This window comes from Perca fluviatilis, chromosome 5 (genome assembly GCF_010015445.1).
Source record: "Perca fluviatilis chromosome 5, GENO_Pfluv_1.0, whole genome shotgun sequence".
Classification (NCBI taxonomy): domain Eukaryota; kingdom Metazoa; phylum Chordata; class Actinopteri; order Perciformes; family Percidae; genus Perca; species Perca fluviatilis.
The window spans coordinates 31,712,785-31,731,576 of record NC_053116.1 but is presented as its reverse complement, the minus strand read 5'-3'; the positions used below and the strand labels follow the sequence as shown (position 1 = coordinate 31,731,576).

At 42.1% G+C, this 18,792-nt stretch overlaps 1 protein-coding gene across 1 annotated transcript in view; it reads right to left on the bottom strand.

Annotated features, from left to right (window-relative positions):
• LOC120559298 (plexin-A1-like) overlaps positions 1-18,792 on the bottom strand; it is a 296,826-nt gene that overhangs the window by 212,704 nt on the left and 65,330 nt on the right. The window contains 1 exon segment of the mRNA XM_039800924.1: positions 12,955-13,137. Within this exon segment, the coding sequence (XP_039656858.1) occupies positions 12,955-13,137 (183 nt within the window).

Sequence of the window (18,792 nt, the reverse complement as noted above, 5' to 3'; positions counted from 1 at the left end):
TCAACAATATCATCAATAACTGCATCAACTTAAGACTTAATATAAGATTCTTCTTCACCTGAATTCCACAAAGAAAAAAAAGAAACAAAGTTGTACCAAAACTCATCAAAATTATATCAACAGAGCATTTCTTTCACCGTCACGTTGTGCCACATTCCTTTGATGATATTATCTAAATGTAATAATTTAGAAGTAAAATAACAGACAATCCAGTAAAGAAGATGTCACATTGAATGCACTAAATGGCAAGAAATCTACGAAAAATCTGCACATTAGAACTTTGGGTAAGTAGGCGCGTGTGAGTGTGTGTGTGTGTGTGTGTGTGTGTGTGTGTGTGTGTGTGTGTGTGTGTGTGTGAGAGAGAGCGAGAGAGAGAGAGAGAGAGAGAGAGAGAGTGAGAGAGAGATAGTGTACATGGAGTGAAGGGTCATTGTCCTTAATTGCAGAGGCCACTCGATGATACAATCACAATGTTCACAAATGTCCAAATCAGAAATCGGGACGCTTTTCGAGAACAGCCAATCAATACTATAAACATCGTCAAGGACAGTGCTCTGACTCTCTCGGTGTCACTCATCCCTCTCATTTTCTATAGTATTATATCTCCTTGACCCCCCCACCAACTCTCAGTATCTCTCTCTCATTAAAATGTGGGTGCTGAGCCTTTGCCTGACATCCTTGTGCCTGGCTGACAAGCTGGGCTTTATTTGGACTAAAACACGCAGAGAGAAACCAAGGTGAAGACGTCGACTGGGTGAAAACAAAACAAGAGCTCGTGATCTACAAAACACACCACAGTGTGAGGGAGATTTTAACCATAGAAAACAAAAGGGGTGCCGATCGCGCTGGCAGAATTCATGTTGTACAAGAGTTTCATACCAAATAGAGTCACAAGAACGGCAACACTAAAGGCACCAGAATACTTCATCAGAAGCCGCATAGTCTAATAGCATCATTGCCAAAACACATGGGTATATCTTTTGGAAGAATGGATCCTTCCAGGGACTCGAAGAATCTATGACAAGAAGCGCTGAAGCTGTTCTGGAGGCTTTAGACGAAACAGCACCCTACTATGACACTTTCCTTTAATTTCCCATCTGGAGATGACCTTTTGACGTTCACCTCATAGATTAATAAACCACACAACTGAGTTGATTTTACCCTAACTGTAGCGTTTCGTGAAACAAAAAAAGCCATGAAGGGTGTGGAACAAAGTTGACACACATTTTCCTCACGTAATGACATCAGAGAATACACATAATTGTCGTGACAGACCCCATTGAGTGTGACGCACGCCGTGCGAGTCTGATAAGACGACAGAAGGACTGCGTGTATGCATTAGTGTATGGGTGTGTGTGTGAGTATTAATGGATAGACAGATGGGGCAGGCTAGAGGAACAGTTGATGAAGGCTTTACACTACAGCTGGCCCTTTCTCCTCCCCTCTGCAGCAAACACACACTCCAAGATACAGAAAAGGTCTGCTGGCACGGTTTGTGTATGTGTGTGTGTGTGTGTGTGTGTGTGTGTGTGTGTGTGTGTGTGTGTGTGTGTGTGTGTGTGTAGTGGGCCGTTAGTGTGTGGCAGCTGCCCTGGCATCAGGTGGGCAGCTCCCTTTCTACATGAAGAAAGCACAGCTGCTGTAATACGTAAACACACACTGCTTCCTACACTAAACACAACCCAAACTGATGAAGATGAGCTCTAATACTAAGGGAGTGTGATATTTCCTTTTAATCTAAGGATCAGTATCTCTCAGAGACTGATACACACATTTGCACATGCGCACACAAGCAAATGAACCCTCTGCAGTCCTATAACACACACACACAAACACACACAGTCTGTATTATTTCCTGCATGTGCCCTCTAATCAGATGCACATGTATTCACACACACAAACACACACCCACGCAGGCTGCATCTTCCCTTGATGTTAAAGAGATTAACATAACAGGCACAAACACACGCTGAAATGTTGCTTCGGCCCTCTAATCCGACATAAACACACACCCAACCAGGCAGCATCTCTTCATGTTAATACTGAAGATTGTCAAACACACACACACAAACACACACACACACAATTAGCTGCATCTTTCCCTAGGTACTAGTACTAGCACATGTCGGCCCATCACCTCCTGTATCTGGGCAGACACATGTTGTGATGTGAGGAGGTTAGCCAGCTTGAATCAGGCCACTGGCACCTGACTCTGGTCATCAGCACAACAGCTGTCCGAACCCATCGCTGGCTGTTGCTGAACGTCTGCATATGTGTCTGAGACTGTTGTTTTTCCTCCGCTTGTGGCCGCGCATGACCTCACAGTGGGAGATTCTGAATCAGTGTCGGGGCCCGTGACGTCTAAAGTACATGGGTTAGGGGGACCTGGATTTCGGGAGTTACAGTGTTCACACTGGGTTGTTTCTACTTGCACATTTTCCACACTCGCGATCACAATGTGCTGTTTTCACACTATAGCCATATGTGAATTAAATCATATAGAAGGGGAAATCCTTCCTGGAATCAACAGATGGAAACAATGGAATGTGGAAAAAGTTAAAACAGTAATATTGGCAGCCAGGTCATTTATATAATTAAGGCCATTGTTTTATCATTGTCAGCATGAATCATCTGCTTTACGTTCTGATCCTTGTTCATGGGAGCGAAGCTGGAGCGAACCATAGAGGTGCTGTTTTGCTAACATGGAGTATGGAGTATACAAAAATAGGCCTTACTATGTGATTATTTAATATAGACTATTTATTAAATTACCAAAAAAACATGCCATATAGTGATATGGTTAACAATGTATGAAATATATATATATATATATATATATATATATATATATATATATATATATAACTATCGAGATATGAAATCACATATATCATGATTTATATATACCGTTACCAACATATGGAATGACCTATGTCATGATATATTTTGTTACTGACATACGAACTGATCTATCAGTATATGTATCGTTACGGAGATATCAAATTACCTATATCGTGATATATATATAGTAATCGACATGTGAAAGGACCTACAACAGGATATATATCATTATCAAGGTTTGACATTAGCCATATGGGGATGTATATTGTTATCGAGATATGAAATGACTTATGTCCGGATAGAATATTTATGCTATATCGCCAAGCCCTATCACAATGGCAATTAAGGCTTCTCCCACTCTCAGCCCCAAGTAACACATTTTACATGATAAAAGTTATGACTAAACTCTATGTCAACATAATGGGTAATATACACAGTAACAGGAACTTTAAGGAGGGCCCTCTAAATTAACCCGCAAACATTTCAATCCCCAAACCACTACAGGTCTGAATGTAGTAAAGTTGTCCAACAATAAAATAGAAATTTATTTTATAATAACATTAAATAATAATGTTGTCATAGCTTTGTCCGGAAACCGTGGATATCGCCTTTTTACAGATGGGCCTGCCGCACGCAACCAGCAAGCACATCAAGTTTCCATAGAGGCGATACCAAAGTCAGACTCTGCAAGGGTTTCGTGTGAATTAAAGCTATCTCACAGTTGATAGGTTTAGCTGTGATCTTTCCTTTTGTCTCCTGACACTCACAAAGCCTTCCTTCTTATCAAAGATTTATTAGCTCACTAATCCATCCATCTCGCTCTCCATGCACATCGTCCATCCATTAACATTGAGCCATATTCCTCCAGGGGGACTGCTGAGATAATGCCCTGCTCAAGGACACGGGGGGTAATACATATGAAGTGATAGCCCACGAGGGAATTGAACCCACAACCACAATGGCACATTAGCAGCGGCTGTCTCTAATAAGTGATGCAGAACAGTATCATTTCAGCCTCCGTCTCGGAGGTGGCAGAGATCCTGCTGTTGTAATTCAGATCACTCTGCCAGCGCTATAAAGGACTATTTCTGTATCACTCCATCCTCATCTGATGCTGTGCTGACTTTGAAAAAAAGGTTTTACTTTTTTTTTACCCCTCCAACATACTGTCCATTTTTCTCCTCCTATAATAAGTAACACCTGGGGAATTCAAAGTCAAATGAGTCTAGAGGAGACACTTTAACGTGCAGAAGCCAGTCTAAGATAGAGTCCCATTAATTCATGTTCACACTAATGCATTCATTTCCTGTGTGCCAGTAAAAAAGAAAGAAGCACTTTGATTTTTCTCAAAAGAAAGCCATTTCATGTACTTCAGATGGAAATGTTTTTCAAATCACATTTTTTTCAGAAACTGAATATGAATATATATGCTCATATTTCACATCCATTTGAAGATGTGCCACAAATTGTGCATTTTGTTTGTCCTGTGCACGGTTGAAGACCGTGCATTGCATGTTCTAAATATATTTTGGCCAGTTAAAATGTATTTCTAAATATGCTGGATTTTATCAAGCCCTGTCCATTACCTATCCTTTGTTTGCTCTGGATAGGTCAGCTGTCAAAAACACCCCATTAACCTCCATTAAAAATGTATCTTGTCTTTGACAAATGTTCAGACAGACACATGCATGCAGTTGTATGTAGATGCTTACTATGATCTACGTCCATCATATCACTTTTGTATCTGCCTTACGTGCCTTTGTGTGTGCGTGTGTCTCTTTTCTCCCTTTCTCTCTCTCTCTCTGGAAAGGCTTCACAGAGATAGCACTTTCTTTCCCAGGCTGACGTACACTAATGTACTAATGGACAGAGGAGATAAGGAGAACGAGGGAGAGGAGAGAAGGACAGTACACACACACACACACAAACACACACACACACACACACACACACACACACACACACACACACACACAGAGAAGAGGCGCAAAATTCTCTAGGGAGGCAGATTTGTGGGCATCTAGCCCACCTTGGTTGAGAGAGGAAGCTGAAGGTGACATATAAATTGAGAGTGAGAGGGAGCAGAGGGGAAGGGGGTTGTCCACAGCAAAACTACAAGACCTGAAAAGAGGAAGTGCAGAAAAGTACTAGTGGGGAGAATGGGATGATAATTCACTCAAACATAGAACCACTTATAGCAGTAATATTATCCCTGCAAGGTTTAGTCCTCTCACAACGGCTACACACACGCACACTTTGTCACCTTTGTCACACATTCACACAAAAGGATCACACACAAAAACATCGCTCCACTGACACACTGATGCATACTATTTTATACACATGTCTAAATAATGGCAAGTGCACACACGCACATATATAGGCCTACTGTACATTGTGCATGCCAAACTAGTTTCAGAAACTCCAGGCATGAATGACACCCATAACACACACACACACACACACACACACACAGGGCTTCACAAAATCCTGTTGTGTATTGGAAGAAACTAATAGGACATTATTTCATTAACTTCTACTTAATGGAATAAAGATGGAATTAGTGTGCTCAGGTGTTGAGCTCATCTGCTCATTATGAGTTTGCATTGGAGAGAAGAGACGCTATAGGCCGCACACACTCGCACGCAAACTGGGAAACAGACAGCAGCCCGACCCGAGATTATCAATCATCTCTACCAGCCTGGTGTTTTTGCCATTGAACCGGGCTGAGCAGCCGATGCGCTGCTTCAATCATCAACTGCCAGTCTAAATGCTAGCGCTAATTAGCATTCACATGCTAAATTACCTCCCATCCCATGTTTCCTGATTAGGCTTAATCATTCTGACAGCTAGTTTTACTGCTAAAGCTTGCAGAGCCAATACGCGCACGGCCATCTCAAACTCCAGGAAGTGATCCAAGGCACTCTCACTCACTGGATACTGGGATTGGCAGAGCTGGTCTCCTGTATGAATGCTGCTTTGACTAGTGTTTCCCAACCGAAGTGCGGTACCTGTCCAATGTGTCGCAAGAAAAATTTGAATAGTTGCGAGATGATTTTACAGGCTTAACAAATTGTATTCATTTTAACTGACTTTTCTCTAATCACTGTTCGTTCGGTTAAATATTGGATGGTTGGCCACGGTGCTATACAGTTAGATACCAGTCCCTCCAGAAAAACGCGATTATGCGATAGCATAATTCAATGCATAATCAGCCAAAGTCCGCATATTTATGCAGGGGCCGCATTTCTTCAAATACGGCGCATAAATTGCCGATTTCCGCACAAAATATGCGGGGCTTGCATGATTTCATAATCGCCGCATTTTCGTTGTCAAAAAAGTCACATATATCTTAGCAGAAAGTTGAAAAATGTTGCTTTTACTTCACACAAGAGCAGCCATTTTCCCCTGTTGCCATGGGAACGTTATGAAGTGACGTAATTACACGACGTGAACATCATCGAAAAGCTGCAAACCCCGCGATGAAGCCATGATGATACCGCAGTTTTTGCAAGTTCCCGCAATTTTTGCAAGTTCCTGCAATTTCATCGCATAAAATTGTATATATATCCCGCATATTCCATCACATTTAGAAAACGTGCCGCATAATCAAGGATTTTTGCCTGCAACAATCAAAAAAACTGCATTTTTCTGGAAGGACTGAGATACTGTTTAAGAGATGGTGGGCATCCTGATACATACAGTACTGCTTATTTCATTGGGGTGGGATACCATTAACAGACAGTATGAGAGCGAGGGCTGGTAGATAGGATGGGGTAGTATATATGTCACTGCTGTCACACAGAAGCTGAGGAGAACACATGAAGCACATTGCCAAAAAGTGTATTAGATAAAAACTGAGTGGGAAGGATGTACGATCGAAGGAGCAGGGCCGGTGAACTTCTGGTCCACCTCACTGGCTCTGAGATGCCCTGAAGTCTAACCAGTCTCACTTGTCTCCATGTCTTAAGGCAGTGAGGTGCCAGCGTTACGTCAATCAAACTGGTTGGCACAGTTACCTCAGTAGCGCTGCTCCAATCGGTCCTGTCACTCAGACTATCTTCGAAGATAGAAAGGAAAGGGAAAAAGTAATTGGATTTACTGCTAGCAGGGAAATGATGAAATGACATGAAACCGCCCCCCATTCACACAGCCACATTCACACACCTATACACCTCTGAGTAAATCTCCCTCTCTCACTCTCCCTCTCTCACTCTCTCTGCGTGTCTTGCTTGCCTTTTTTTGTTTCTTAAATCTGGAAATACTTCAGGCTGTTGAGAGCTTCTTTTCATCTCGCCTGATGTGGCGAGAGCGCCTTGTTCTCCCAGGTAGACAAAAGAGGAGACGAAATGAGGGGAATGAAAGGATTTCCAGGTTTTTACCGAGATCTGAGGTTGGGTTTTTTTTTTGAGGATGTTGCTGGCAAACGGCACAGAAGACGGCCCATAGTGCAATTTCATGCTGTTAAAAGCTATCGGTCCCCCACCTACACCACGTTTCCCGACAAAGTGATGCACTGTGGCGTTTCAAAGAAAAATGTAATCATGTTGGACTTTGAAGTACTGAGCAAAGAACAACAATATACTGTATAATGCATACATATGGAGTTGATGGCTGGCTGGCTGGCAGGCAGGAGACTATACTAGGAGAGAGTCAGCCTGTTCTGTCGTCAAACTGTGTGGCACGGCTCCATCCAACATCCAACAAACGATTCCCTACACCCAATACCCATGCTGCATGTCCCATATCCTACCTGCTGTACATCTTTCATCTTACACTACACACCCTCTGTCTCATGTCTTTCATCTCTTCATACGGTCTAGTATGTCCTTCAGCCTTCAACCCCCTCCAACCCCCTTCATCTCTCATTCGGAACGCTACATTCAACAATTAACGGTGCCTTCATGATAACTGCGTTAACAGTGTCTATGGAAAGAGTTCATTTGATGAGGCCACTGTTGTGTTATTCATGACTTAAGTAGAAAGTTGCAACGTTTTGGTACTTAGTTACTTTTGTTGCCTACTTTTTACTCGCACCTAAGCATGAAACTGGGCGGTGGCATAAACAAAGTGAGCAAGGCAGCATCCAATTTGGCTTTGTTGGTTGCCAAGCAACAGTGTTTTTATAACATAAAGTGATGTAATTGTAACATTTGAGAGAATCAATAACACATTATCTTACAAATGCTGCCTCTGGTATGACTAGTGGCTCGTGGTGGCTATTGTTAGCTAATGCTGGCAAACTTTAAAAAAGTTGCCGTATAACCGACAAATAGTGATATCTAATAAATCGTTAAATCAGTGTCTACTTTTGGCTTTTTCCAGAGCTCTCAACTGGATCTGAGGGTCAACAGAGCTAGCAAGCGGTGCAAGTTGAGTTAAAGGACAATTCCGGTCGATTTCAACACATAGCTCTGTTGTTTGTAAATTTGTAGTGCTGTCAGTAGCGAGAAAAACGAAAACAATCGGTGTTGCCTTCCCATGTGAAGTGATTCCTCCCGAGTGAACACCGTGAATCTGACTGCAGTAGATGTGAAAGAAATGCATAAATGTTGTACTAATTCAGCTCTGTCTAGTTCCAGTGTTGAGACGGCAAGACGAGTGCTTAGGGACCGTCTACAAACAACAACACTGCAACACTGAAAATAGATACAAAAATATTTTCAAAAATAGGCATATGCTTAATATTTTTAAGTAAGTTCTGTAGTACAACTGGCAGGAAACAAGTTGTAATTGAGGTAAGTTTGGAGACATTACCTTATTTAATCATTAAATTAATAAATATTTGTGTATCTCATTCGGTGTTGTACCTTGTAGACGGTCCCTAAGCACTTGTCTTGTCGTCTCAACATCGGAACTAAACAGAGCTGAATTAGAACAAGATTTATGCATTTCTTTCTCATCTACTGCAGTCAGATTCACTGTTTTTACTCGGGAGGAATCACTTCACATGGGTAGGCGCTTGTAATGACATTTCGACCATGTTAAGAGGCTAAAAGCACGTTTAAAACTTTCAGCCTGCTGGGTGCTAACGCTAGCAGGAGGATGATTTTTTTTTTTTTAACTTATGTTTCCAAGGTCAAGAAAGACCTTTCACGCTCAATACATGATGCCTCTTCAGGACATGATGACCAAGTTTTAGCATTCAGCATTAGCCAATGTCACATTTGAATACAGTGGCCACTCATCAAAGACTATATAGTCTATCTTTAAACCACTAGAACGCCAAAAACATTGTGTTCTTAACTTTTGATGCCAAAAAAATACATATTAAAAATATATATTTTTTTTTAAATCCTGTTTCAAAGGAGCATAACTTCTTAGCTCTCACATTCGGCAAACTATTTTTTTTTATCGTGTACAGTATTCCCCATACAACATTGTACTGTACATCCATTGTAATACTTCCTGAAGTTCAGGGTTGCAAGTAAACTTTTTATTATTATTAGTGATTGATCATCAGAGTAGCAGATTCATCTGCTGATTCATTTCTAAATTAATTGTTTGGTCTATGAAATGTCAGAAAATGTTCCTGTATCTTCAATTAGCTTGTTCTGTCCGACTAACAGTCCCAAAAGAAACAATTCATCAATTATTGTTAAGAAGTAGTTGCTGATTAAGTATCTGTCGATCGCACTAATTGATCATCGATTCATCGATTAACTTTAACACATTCTGTTATGTGTCCCACATCTCAGGCCATACAACCTACATCATAAGCACTTACATCTTCACTTCAGCATGAATACAGTCTCAGCATTTTGCCATTGGTCTGCTTCTTTCTTGTTATTAGTCGTTCAATGTAATAGCTACCTTATCCTAACAAAGGCCATACCGCACCATTAAACCACCAAATTAGCCTTTATTCTGACATGGGGCTCTTAACCAGCTGTTCTGCACTGCGCCACGAAAAAAACCCCAATAAAGACTGTAAAAAGAATCTACCGATGGAATGCTGATTTGGTATCACTCAAATGTCAGAATTCTACATCCGTCTACAGGGGCAACTTCTAAAACAAAGTTAGTCCTTACACGCACAGTCAAAACCTGTAAAGAAAGAAAGCCACAGAGGCAACAGTAATGGAGACGTTAGGTGGGTATTTTGCACATACATGCTGGGTGCTTAGTCAGTCAAGGCATTCTGATTAGTCATGCTGATGTGAAGCAGCGCAGATTCACCCTGGCTCACATCACAGCTCTCTCTCTCTCTCCCTCTGTCTCTCTCTCTCCCTCTCTCTCCCTCTCTCTCTCTCTCTGACACACATACCCAGACAAAGACACCATCACTTATCCAATAGACTGCCTAGGCTTAAGATTTACACTAACGATTATATATTCATAGATCAATCAATACGGGGAGTCTAGCAGCCTAGACGTGTCCACGCAGGCAGACACACATTCAGCAACAGTCACATTGTAGGAATTCTAATGAGCGTGTGTGTGTGTGTGTGTGTGTGTGTGTGTGCGTGTGCGTGTGCGTGTGTGCAGACATCAATACGCTGCAGCTTTACATTTCATTAGGCCAAGGAGCACAGTTTAACTCCCAATGAATAGCAATAAAAACCACACAGCCTGTAACCATCTCTCTCCATCTGCCTCAGCCTCACTCTCTTCGTCTTCTCCTTCCTGCTAATGCCAGCTCTCTTCCCTCTTCCTCCAAATTCCGTTTGGTACAAATCTACTGCAGTCATTTAACAGTCTTCCAATTTATTGGGAAAGACCTCATTTGAAGCTAAAAACGAATCCCATCCTGTGTCAGAAGAAAGAGTCACCAGGCACCAACTCAGAGACTGGCTATAGGTGTAATCGCTGCTGATTTATTGTAATTGGTGTCCTGTCTCGCCATTCCCCTGCTCATACAGACGACTGCGTGTCACTGCAGCATCTGCATTGATCTGTGTGAGGACACTGGCAGCCTCCACCTCCGTATTCACCTTCCTCCCTCCGTCTCCCGAGCACAGGAAGACATGCCGGCTGAGGGGAAATGGGATTCCGATCAGCGGAATATCATCCAGGATCTGCTGACCTCACACACTCAACAAACCCCACACAAATCATCTGTCTGCACACACACACACACACACACACACACAGACACAGAACAAGGGTCAGACACAAGGACTAGTGGGCCAGGTTTCAGTCGACTTCGCAAAACACCAGAGACAGGAAGCTGTGTAAGGAGGCATGTGCGTGTGCGTGCCAGTATGTGTTGTGCACATTATCATAGTCTATATAAAAGCAGTTGACAGCAGCATTACTGCAACAGACATTCCCCCGGCTAGAGAAACACACAAAGCCTAATGCTTAAACTGTCAAACTCGTATCAAAAACTGTGGCAGCAGAATTTAACTTTAATAGAATATGACAGAAAGTATGATGTAAACACAAAGACTTCCAAACAAAGACATCGCCATTTGAAATCAAAGACATAAGCACCTACAAAATGATGGTTGACTTGAAAGTATTGCATTTCTAAAAAAATAAATAAAAAATCTTCAAATGTAAATGCTACTGACAGCGAAATGTGAATGTAACATCAACATTTTTTTTATTATGTTGTATTATGTATGCATTTATGCAATAATTTTTATCATCAGGTGTTTTATTCAGTCTCCAGAGTTTGGTGACACGGACACCCTTGGCTGATTGGCACACGCACCGTGTGGGCTACTCAACATGGGTACACACACACACACACACACACACACACACACACACACACACACACACACACACACACACACACACACACACACACACACACACACACACACACACAGTACTGTAAACCCACAGGCATGCACACAACGGGACTGCATGCTGCATGAATACTGGACATGATGGGAAATGACTGCTTGTGATTGAGAATTATATATATATATATATATATATATATATATATATATATATATATATATATATATATATATATATATATATATATATATATATATATATATTGAGGCTCCCATTGAAAGGAAAAGCATGCAAACAAACACACACACACACACACACACACACGCACACACACACGCATGCACAACATGGGGTTGTCTCACCACAGGAGACACATAAGAAATCATCTTCACCCACCTTATAGCCACTCAGATACACTCCCTGGCTCTTGACAACACTGACTAGACCACCAAACAACACTCACAACACGATAAAACCCACACAGCTCCAGATTGTTAAACAGCACAGCGCTACACATCAACACACAAACACGCACTACCTCGCCACACACTACCTCGCTCTGTAGGAGAAAACTCCAGAGCTCCAGAGCTGCTGCCGTGTGTCTTATTTGGTACATGTTCAGAAAGCAGTGAGAAGCCACACACACACACACACACACACACACACACACACACACACACACACACACACAGACACACACACACACACACACACACACACATACACACATACACACATACACACACACACACACACACACACAGCTGATGTCTGGAATGATACTTCTGATGACAAAAAACATTTGTCAGCAATGCCAAAACCAATGACCATTGAAAATACATCAGAAAATGACACAGTATTGCTTCAAAGTGAAAATGGTTTTGTGTAAAGTATGGAACACACACACACACACACACACACACACACACACACACACACACACACACACACACACACACACACACACACACACACACACACTCTGGCAGGAACATTTGAATCCCCATTTTAGTCACATCATCCTTTTTTATTAGTTTTATGTCAGTTATCACTGCAATGTATTTCTCACATTGTCCATCAAGGTGTAAGAAAGAATCAAATGACAAAAGCAAGAACATACACAGCAAAACAACACTGTCCTAAAAACAGCATTTTCCCTGTACCTATGATAATTTATTTCACAATTTATATACCGAGGTTTGTATACTGTGGGCTTTGAAAAAAACTTCTGAGCCAAACAGAATTGAATGATTATATAATTTTGCCTGTTTAAAGACTTTATAATCCTTTACTGCAAGTTAACACATCCATGAGTCATCAAAAATGGTGTGGCAATACTGCTTCTACTTTAAATAGCCTCTGAGCGCACACACACACGCACACGCACACACACAGACACACACACAGGACGCCTACCTTCTTCATGTGTCCGCCGCGGGTGCCGGTGAACGCCACAGTGTGTCCGCGGTAGTCATAGGCCGCCACGGAGGTCATGCCGTCGTCTTTGTCCACGTAAAGCGGGACGCCTTCGATGGCCGTGGTGCCCCCTAGAGGCTGGTTGAAGTCCTGGCCGCAGAAGTTATCATCAATCTGCAGCGGCTGGAGTGTTGGGGGGGGGGGAATAGAAGAAGAGAAAGCCATTAACTCAACCATTAACACTTTTTAAATCCCTTTTGTCGTTAAACTAACATTAATCCTAAAGAAGAAGGAGGCTTTCGATCTCAACGGCACTTAGTAGACGTTTTATGGTGCTGGAGCCAAGCCAAGCCGGCTGAAGAAATGGTGTGAAATTAATGGCCGTCACACACTGGAAAAATTAACTTCAGTTTCCTCAACTCCCTTTAATAAAAAACAATGTTTCTCTTAAACTGATAGAAAAAACGTGCAGACGGTGATATATGTCTTTCATTGAGGTCAAAAAGCACAATCTAACCGGTGTGCAGCTTCAGCTTCTGGGATTGACGCCTTCCTCTCCATTACAGCCGCCATTTGGTTATTTCAGAGTACATGATGTCAAACCGAGCAATTAAGCATCTCAGCATGGGTTGAATGGATGAACAGTTGCTTGCTAATGTTTTAAATATTGATTTCTTTGTGTACAGCTTTGGCAACGTAGTTTCTAATAAGAGACAAACCAATACAGCGAGTACATCAAACAGAGCTGGGGGAAAAAAAAACACGGAGGGGTGGGGGAACACATCAGCAGGACACTGGAGGAGATGACAGTGACATGACAGGAAGTAAATTATAGGTCAGATTAGCATATCATAATCAAAGTGTCTCGTACAAGCGCATTGCCGCACCAATATGTTGATATGTCACGTTTGATTCATGAACCTGAGTGTGTGTGTGTGTGTGTGTGTGTGTGTGTGGGGGGGGGGGTAGGTAATAGGCATGTCATTAAAAGCATGTGATAGCTATTTTTGCATCAGGAAGTGTGTAACAGAGATAATCGACTGCATCTAAATTACCGTGGCGAACACACACACGCACAAGCATACTGTACACACACGAAAGGCACACTAGGAAATACACAGGTCCACACAACTCTGAAAGGAGATTGAACAGATGTACACTCACACACACACACACACACACACACACACACACACACACACACACACACACACACTAAAGAACATGCAGTGCATGCGTATACTGTACAGTAGCGCAAATTTAAAGAGAATTTCCAGAAAATCGGCAAAGGAAAATGCTAATTTTTGGGTGTTTCCGTCTACCACTGTTATGTGAAATTTAGGAGTTGGTTCATCGAGATAAACATTTGTTGGGGCTAATGCTCCAGCCCGGAGCTGTTAAACCATTAAAGAAGAGTGCAGGATAAAAGGACATAGGATCGGTGATAGCGGTGTTACATGGTGGTCAGGCATATTAAAAGTGCAGTAGGTAAGACTTATAAAACTAACTTTCTTGTCATATTTGCTGAAACTGACCCTATGTTCAGCAGGTAATTTAAAAAATAATCCGGCTCCTCTGACACCACCTACAGCCTGTAGTGCGATTTGCAAAAATCCACCGCTCCCTGTTCAGCTGTGTCTAACTGCGTGTCAATTACTGCTCATGCACACGCATTAATTCTCTCTTGTGGGGGGGCTTAGGAGACGGTTTTGGGCTTTAGTCCTGGATCTTCGCAATCCTACCTACGGCACCCTTTAACTTACTCGCCCACCTTCGTTATGCTTTTTTTATTTTTACTTTTTTGTTTTATATAGAAATTTAAACCCTGGCTGCTACAACTAAGAGTGTCTTCTCTTACAGCAGCAGAGTCGCAGCACAGAGTAGCAGGAGTCAGACTTCACTTATCACTCAATGAGAGACATGGCCGAGGATTTGTTGTCAATGCAGCATCTGAAGGCGACATCTGTTTAGAGTGGCGGCGATGATCAGCTCCACCGCCCCACATCGCAGCCGGACCACGTCACTGTTGTGCACCTGCTCCGCTGCAAAAGCTTGACCGGAGAGGCCAGAGATTAAAGGTCCCATGACATGGTGCTCTTTGGATGCTTTTATATAGACCTTAGTGGTCCCCTAATACTCTATCTTAAGTCTCTTTCCCGAAATTCAGCTTTGGTGCAGAATTACAGCCACTAGAGCCAGTCCCACAATGAGCTTTCCTTAGTATGTGCCATTTCTGTGTCTGTAGCTATTGAGGAGGAGAGAGGGGGAAGGGGGCAAGGTGGAGGGTGGGGGTGTGGCCTTGACCAACTGCCACTTTGCTTGCGTTTGAAAGCCATGATGTCTCTCTCTTGGGGTGGGCTAAATTCTCTGGGCGGGCAAAGCAGAGAAAGGGAAGGTAACCTTGCTCCTTATGACCTCATAAGGAGAAGATTCCAGATCGGCCCATCTGAGCTTTCATTTTCTCAAAGGCAGAGCAGGATACCCAGGGCTCGGTTTACACCTATCACCATTTCTAGCCACTGGGGGACCATAGGCAGGCTGGGGGAACGCATATTAATGTTAAAAAACCTCATAAAGTGAAATTTTTTTTTAAAGCAGCTTTAAAGTAGGAGATATTGAGCGAAATCGATGAATATATTTTCCTGTAAAATGGCCGGTTGCATTTATTAACCGGTGGGAAAATGTCCTCACCATGGCATCCCTAATGTGTTAGTATGAGGCAGGTTACAGTCTCCTCATCGCTCTGATGTTTACATCTGCTGCTATTTTTAGTATCTTCAGTGGACATTTTAACCACAAGCTTCATGTACGACATGATTTCTTCACTAAGTCCATTTCCATTGAACTTCTCTATATTAATACAACTTTCCCATCTCAGTCAGGGTACTTTTTTTCTTTTCTTATGTACAAATTGAAACTGTGCATGAAAACAGACGGATGAAAATGTCTTTACTATGAGAACTCACATGCACACACAAACAAGAAAATAAAAGGCAAACAAATATGTATATTAACTTTCACAGGAACAAATGAAGACCACACACACACACATGCAAACGCACACAAACACAAACAAGCCTCCCACGATACACAAACATGCCGGCTTTCTCTTGTTCATTACAAGACGTATCTTCTCTATAGAGACTAATTGATCACCCCGACCCTCCAAAACAGCAAATCTGTCAGGGAACGTGTGTGTTTGCATACAAAAGGTGTGTGTGTGTGTGTGTGTGTGTTGCAGGTCGAAAAGAAGTCTGTGGCAGACATTGTGCCCTTCTACTTTCAAAGGCAGCAAAAGTTTAACTTCAATGAACAGAGACACAAAGTGAGACAAAGAGAGAGGGAGAGAGAGACCATTACACACACACACACACACACACACACACACACACACACACACACACACACACACACACACACACACACACACACACACACACACACACACACACACACACACACACACACACACACACACACACACACACACACACGCTCGCGCTTTGGCTTTTGTATAATTTACATAAACATGTTCTGTATTTTGGAACTGTTTTGGGAGTAATCTGAGAGGAAGAAAGGAGCACAGATACGAATAGGAGGGAATAGAAATGTGAGGGAAAGAAGGAAAAAGAGAGACGGCCATGGCTCAGTGAGAGTATGAACCCTGGCCTTGGGTCCCTGCCATACAGTTCCCCTTGTTTCCTCTGATAAAGACAGAGCAGAACCAGACCTCCGTTCAGTTCTTTCCCTCATTTCCTGTCTATTTCGTTGTCTTCCTTCCCTTCCATCCTCCTCCTGTTAATCCTGTTCTTCATTCTCTTCTCTTTTTTACTTCTCCGTCTCCACATATTCCTCTTCTCCCTTTCCTTTTTTTCCCCCTTCAAGGTTCACAGGGACTGGCCAGTGGGAAATCATTTCTGTCCCAGAGGGTTATTCTTTGTTGTTCTGCTTTCACATGCCTTCAGCTCTCTGTGACCATCTTCGCTTCCTTCCTCCCTTTTTGCCCTTCCTTTGTAATGAGCATTATGAGGATGGTGATCCTGGGTTTCAAGCATTTGCAGGTTGCATTATTGTTGAGCTAAATAACTAAATGTTGTTGCAGAGGTCTTTCCCTCAAAATGGAAACATAAATAGGGCCTAAAAAGAACACCAATATGGCATGATGGTCAAAATCAATGCTAATGAATATTAGCATATATATCTGTATCAAAACCACTAGTGTTCTGCTCCGCTAAAAAACAGGCCTGCTATCCATTTTGTGTCCAAAGTCGGAGTCTGAAAAACTGTTTATTATGGTAGCTCGTAATTACATCACTGGGCCTCCATTTATTTATGACGGCGCCTCGTACTTGTAAACTAATCTGCATTCCCAGTGTCTGTCGAGCTCGCACACACAGAAGTGAGATCGCCATCTTCGCAGCACTGTTGCCGGCATGCTGAGGACGCTAATGGTTTGTTATGTTTAGCCTGACTTGCATCATTACCATAGAGTCAACAGCTCAGATTGAGGCACAGTGGAGCGTTCAGCAGACGTGTTTTCACTGCAGACAAATGTGGCCTCACACAGACCTGACATCTGCTAGCTGTTGTGTGCCTTGTAGACATGTAATTCCTACGGTCTGCCTACTCTATCATTTCTCTATACAGCAACTCATTGAGGAGACGCTGTAGCTCTTATAGCCACCAGTACGGAAGTGACCGAAGAGCCTGATGTCTAAGACAACAAATAGGTGCAATCAGATTTGTGGTCTGGTCAATGGAGAAACACACATGTGGTGTAAGTGGAAGTTAATAAAAGTGTAAATAAAAGTGTATGGGGCCTCTGTCCGTTTCACATTTAGGCTCATTATTCAGTCCCTCCAGAAAAACGCGATTATGCGATCGCATAATTCAATGCATAATCAGCTAAAGTCCGCATATTTATGCGGGGGCCACATTTTTTCCAAATACGCCGCACTTTCACCGCATAAATTGCCGATTTCCGCGCAAAATATGCGGGGCTTGCGTGATTTCATAATCCCCGCATTTCCGTTGCAAAAAAGCCACATATATCTTAGCAGAAAGTTGAAAAATGTCACGTTTACTTCACACAAGAGCAGCCATTTTCCCCTGTTGCCATGGGAACGTTATGAAGTGACGTAATTATGCGACGTGAACATCATCGAAAAGCAGGGTGTTGGGGGGGAAATCACTTTTTATTTTTATTTTTTCACAAAACCGCAGTTTTTGCAAGTTCCCAGAAATTTTTGCAAGTTCCCGCAATTTCATCGCATAAAACTGCATAAATATCCCACATATTCCATCGCATTTTTTAAGAAAACATGCCGCATAATCAAGGATTTTTGCTTGCAACAATCACAAAAAAACTCAAATGTTGATGTCTGGTACAAACCAACTCTGAATGAAACACATTTTTTAATAATTAAATTTACCCCCACCTTACTGAAAACCACTGCTGGGTACACCTGAGATTCAGGACTATTATTGCTAGCCTGACGTGGTCATACTCAAGATTCTAGTCAGAATATTCCCGACCTCAAATGTTGTGGGCGGGGCTAAGTTCGGTTGGCATCCAGGCTATATTATTGCAATACCAAAATCATAAGTTGATCGATAACTAAATTTGAGCAACATACTTTTTTCTTTTTTTTTTTAGATTTAACAAAAAAGGAAGACTTTATTTTATTAATGTTTATAAATGCTAGAAACTCTCATCATCAATTAAATTAATTAATTAATAATAAAAAAAAAAAAATTCATATCAGGACCTGGAGTGGTTAAATCGTACTTCGATCATCAGCTTCAGAACTCAAAACTTTTACTGAATCTACTTTCTGC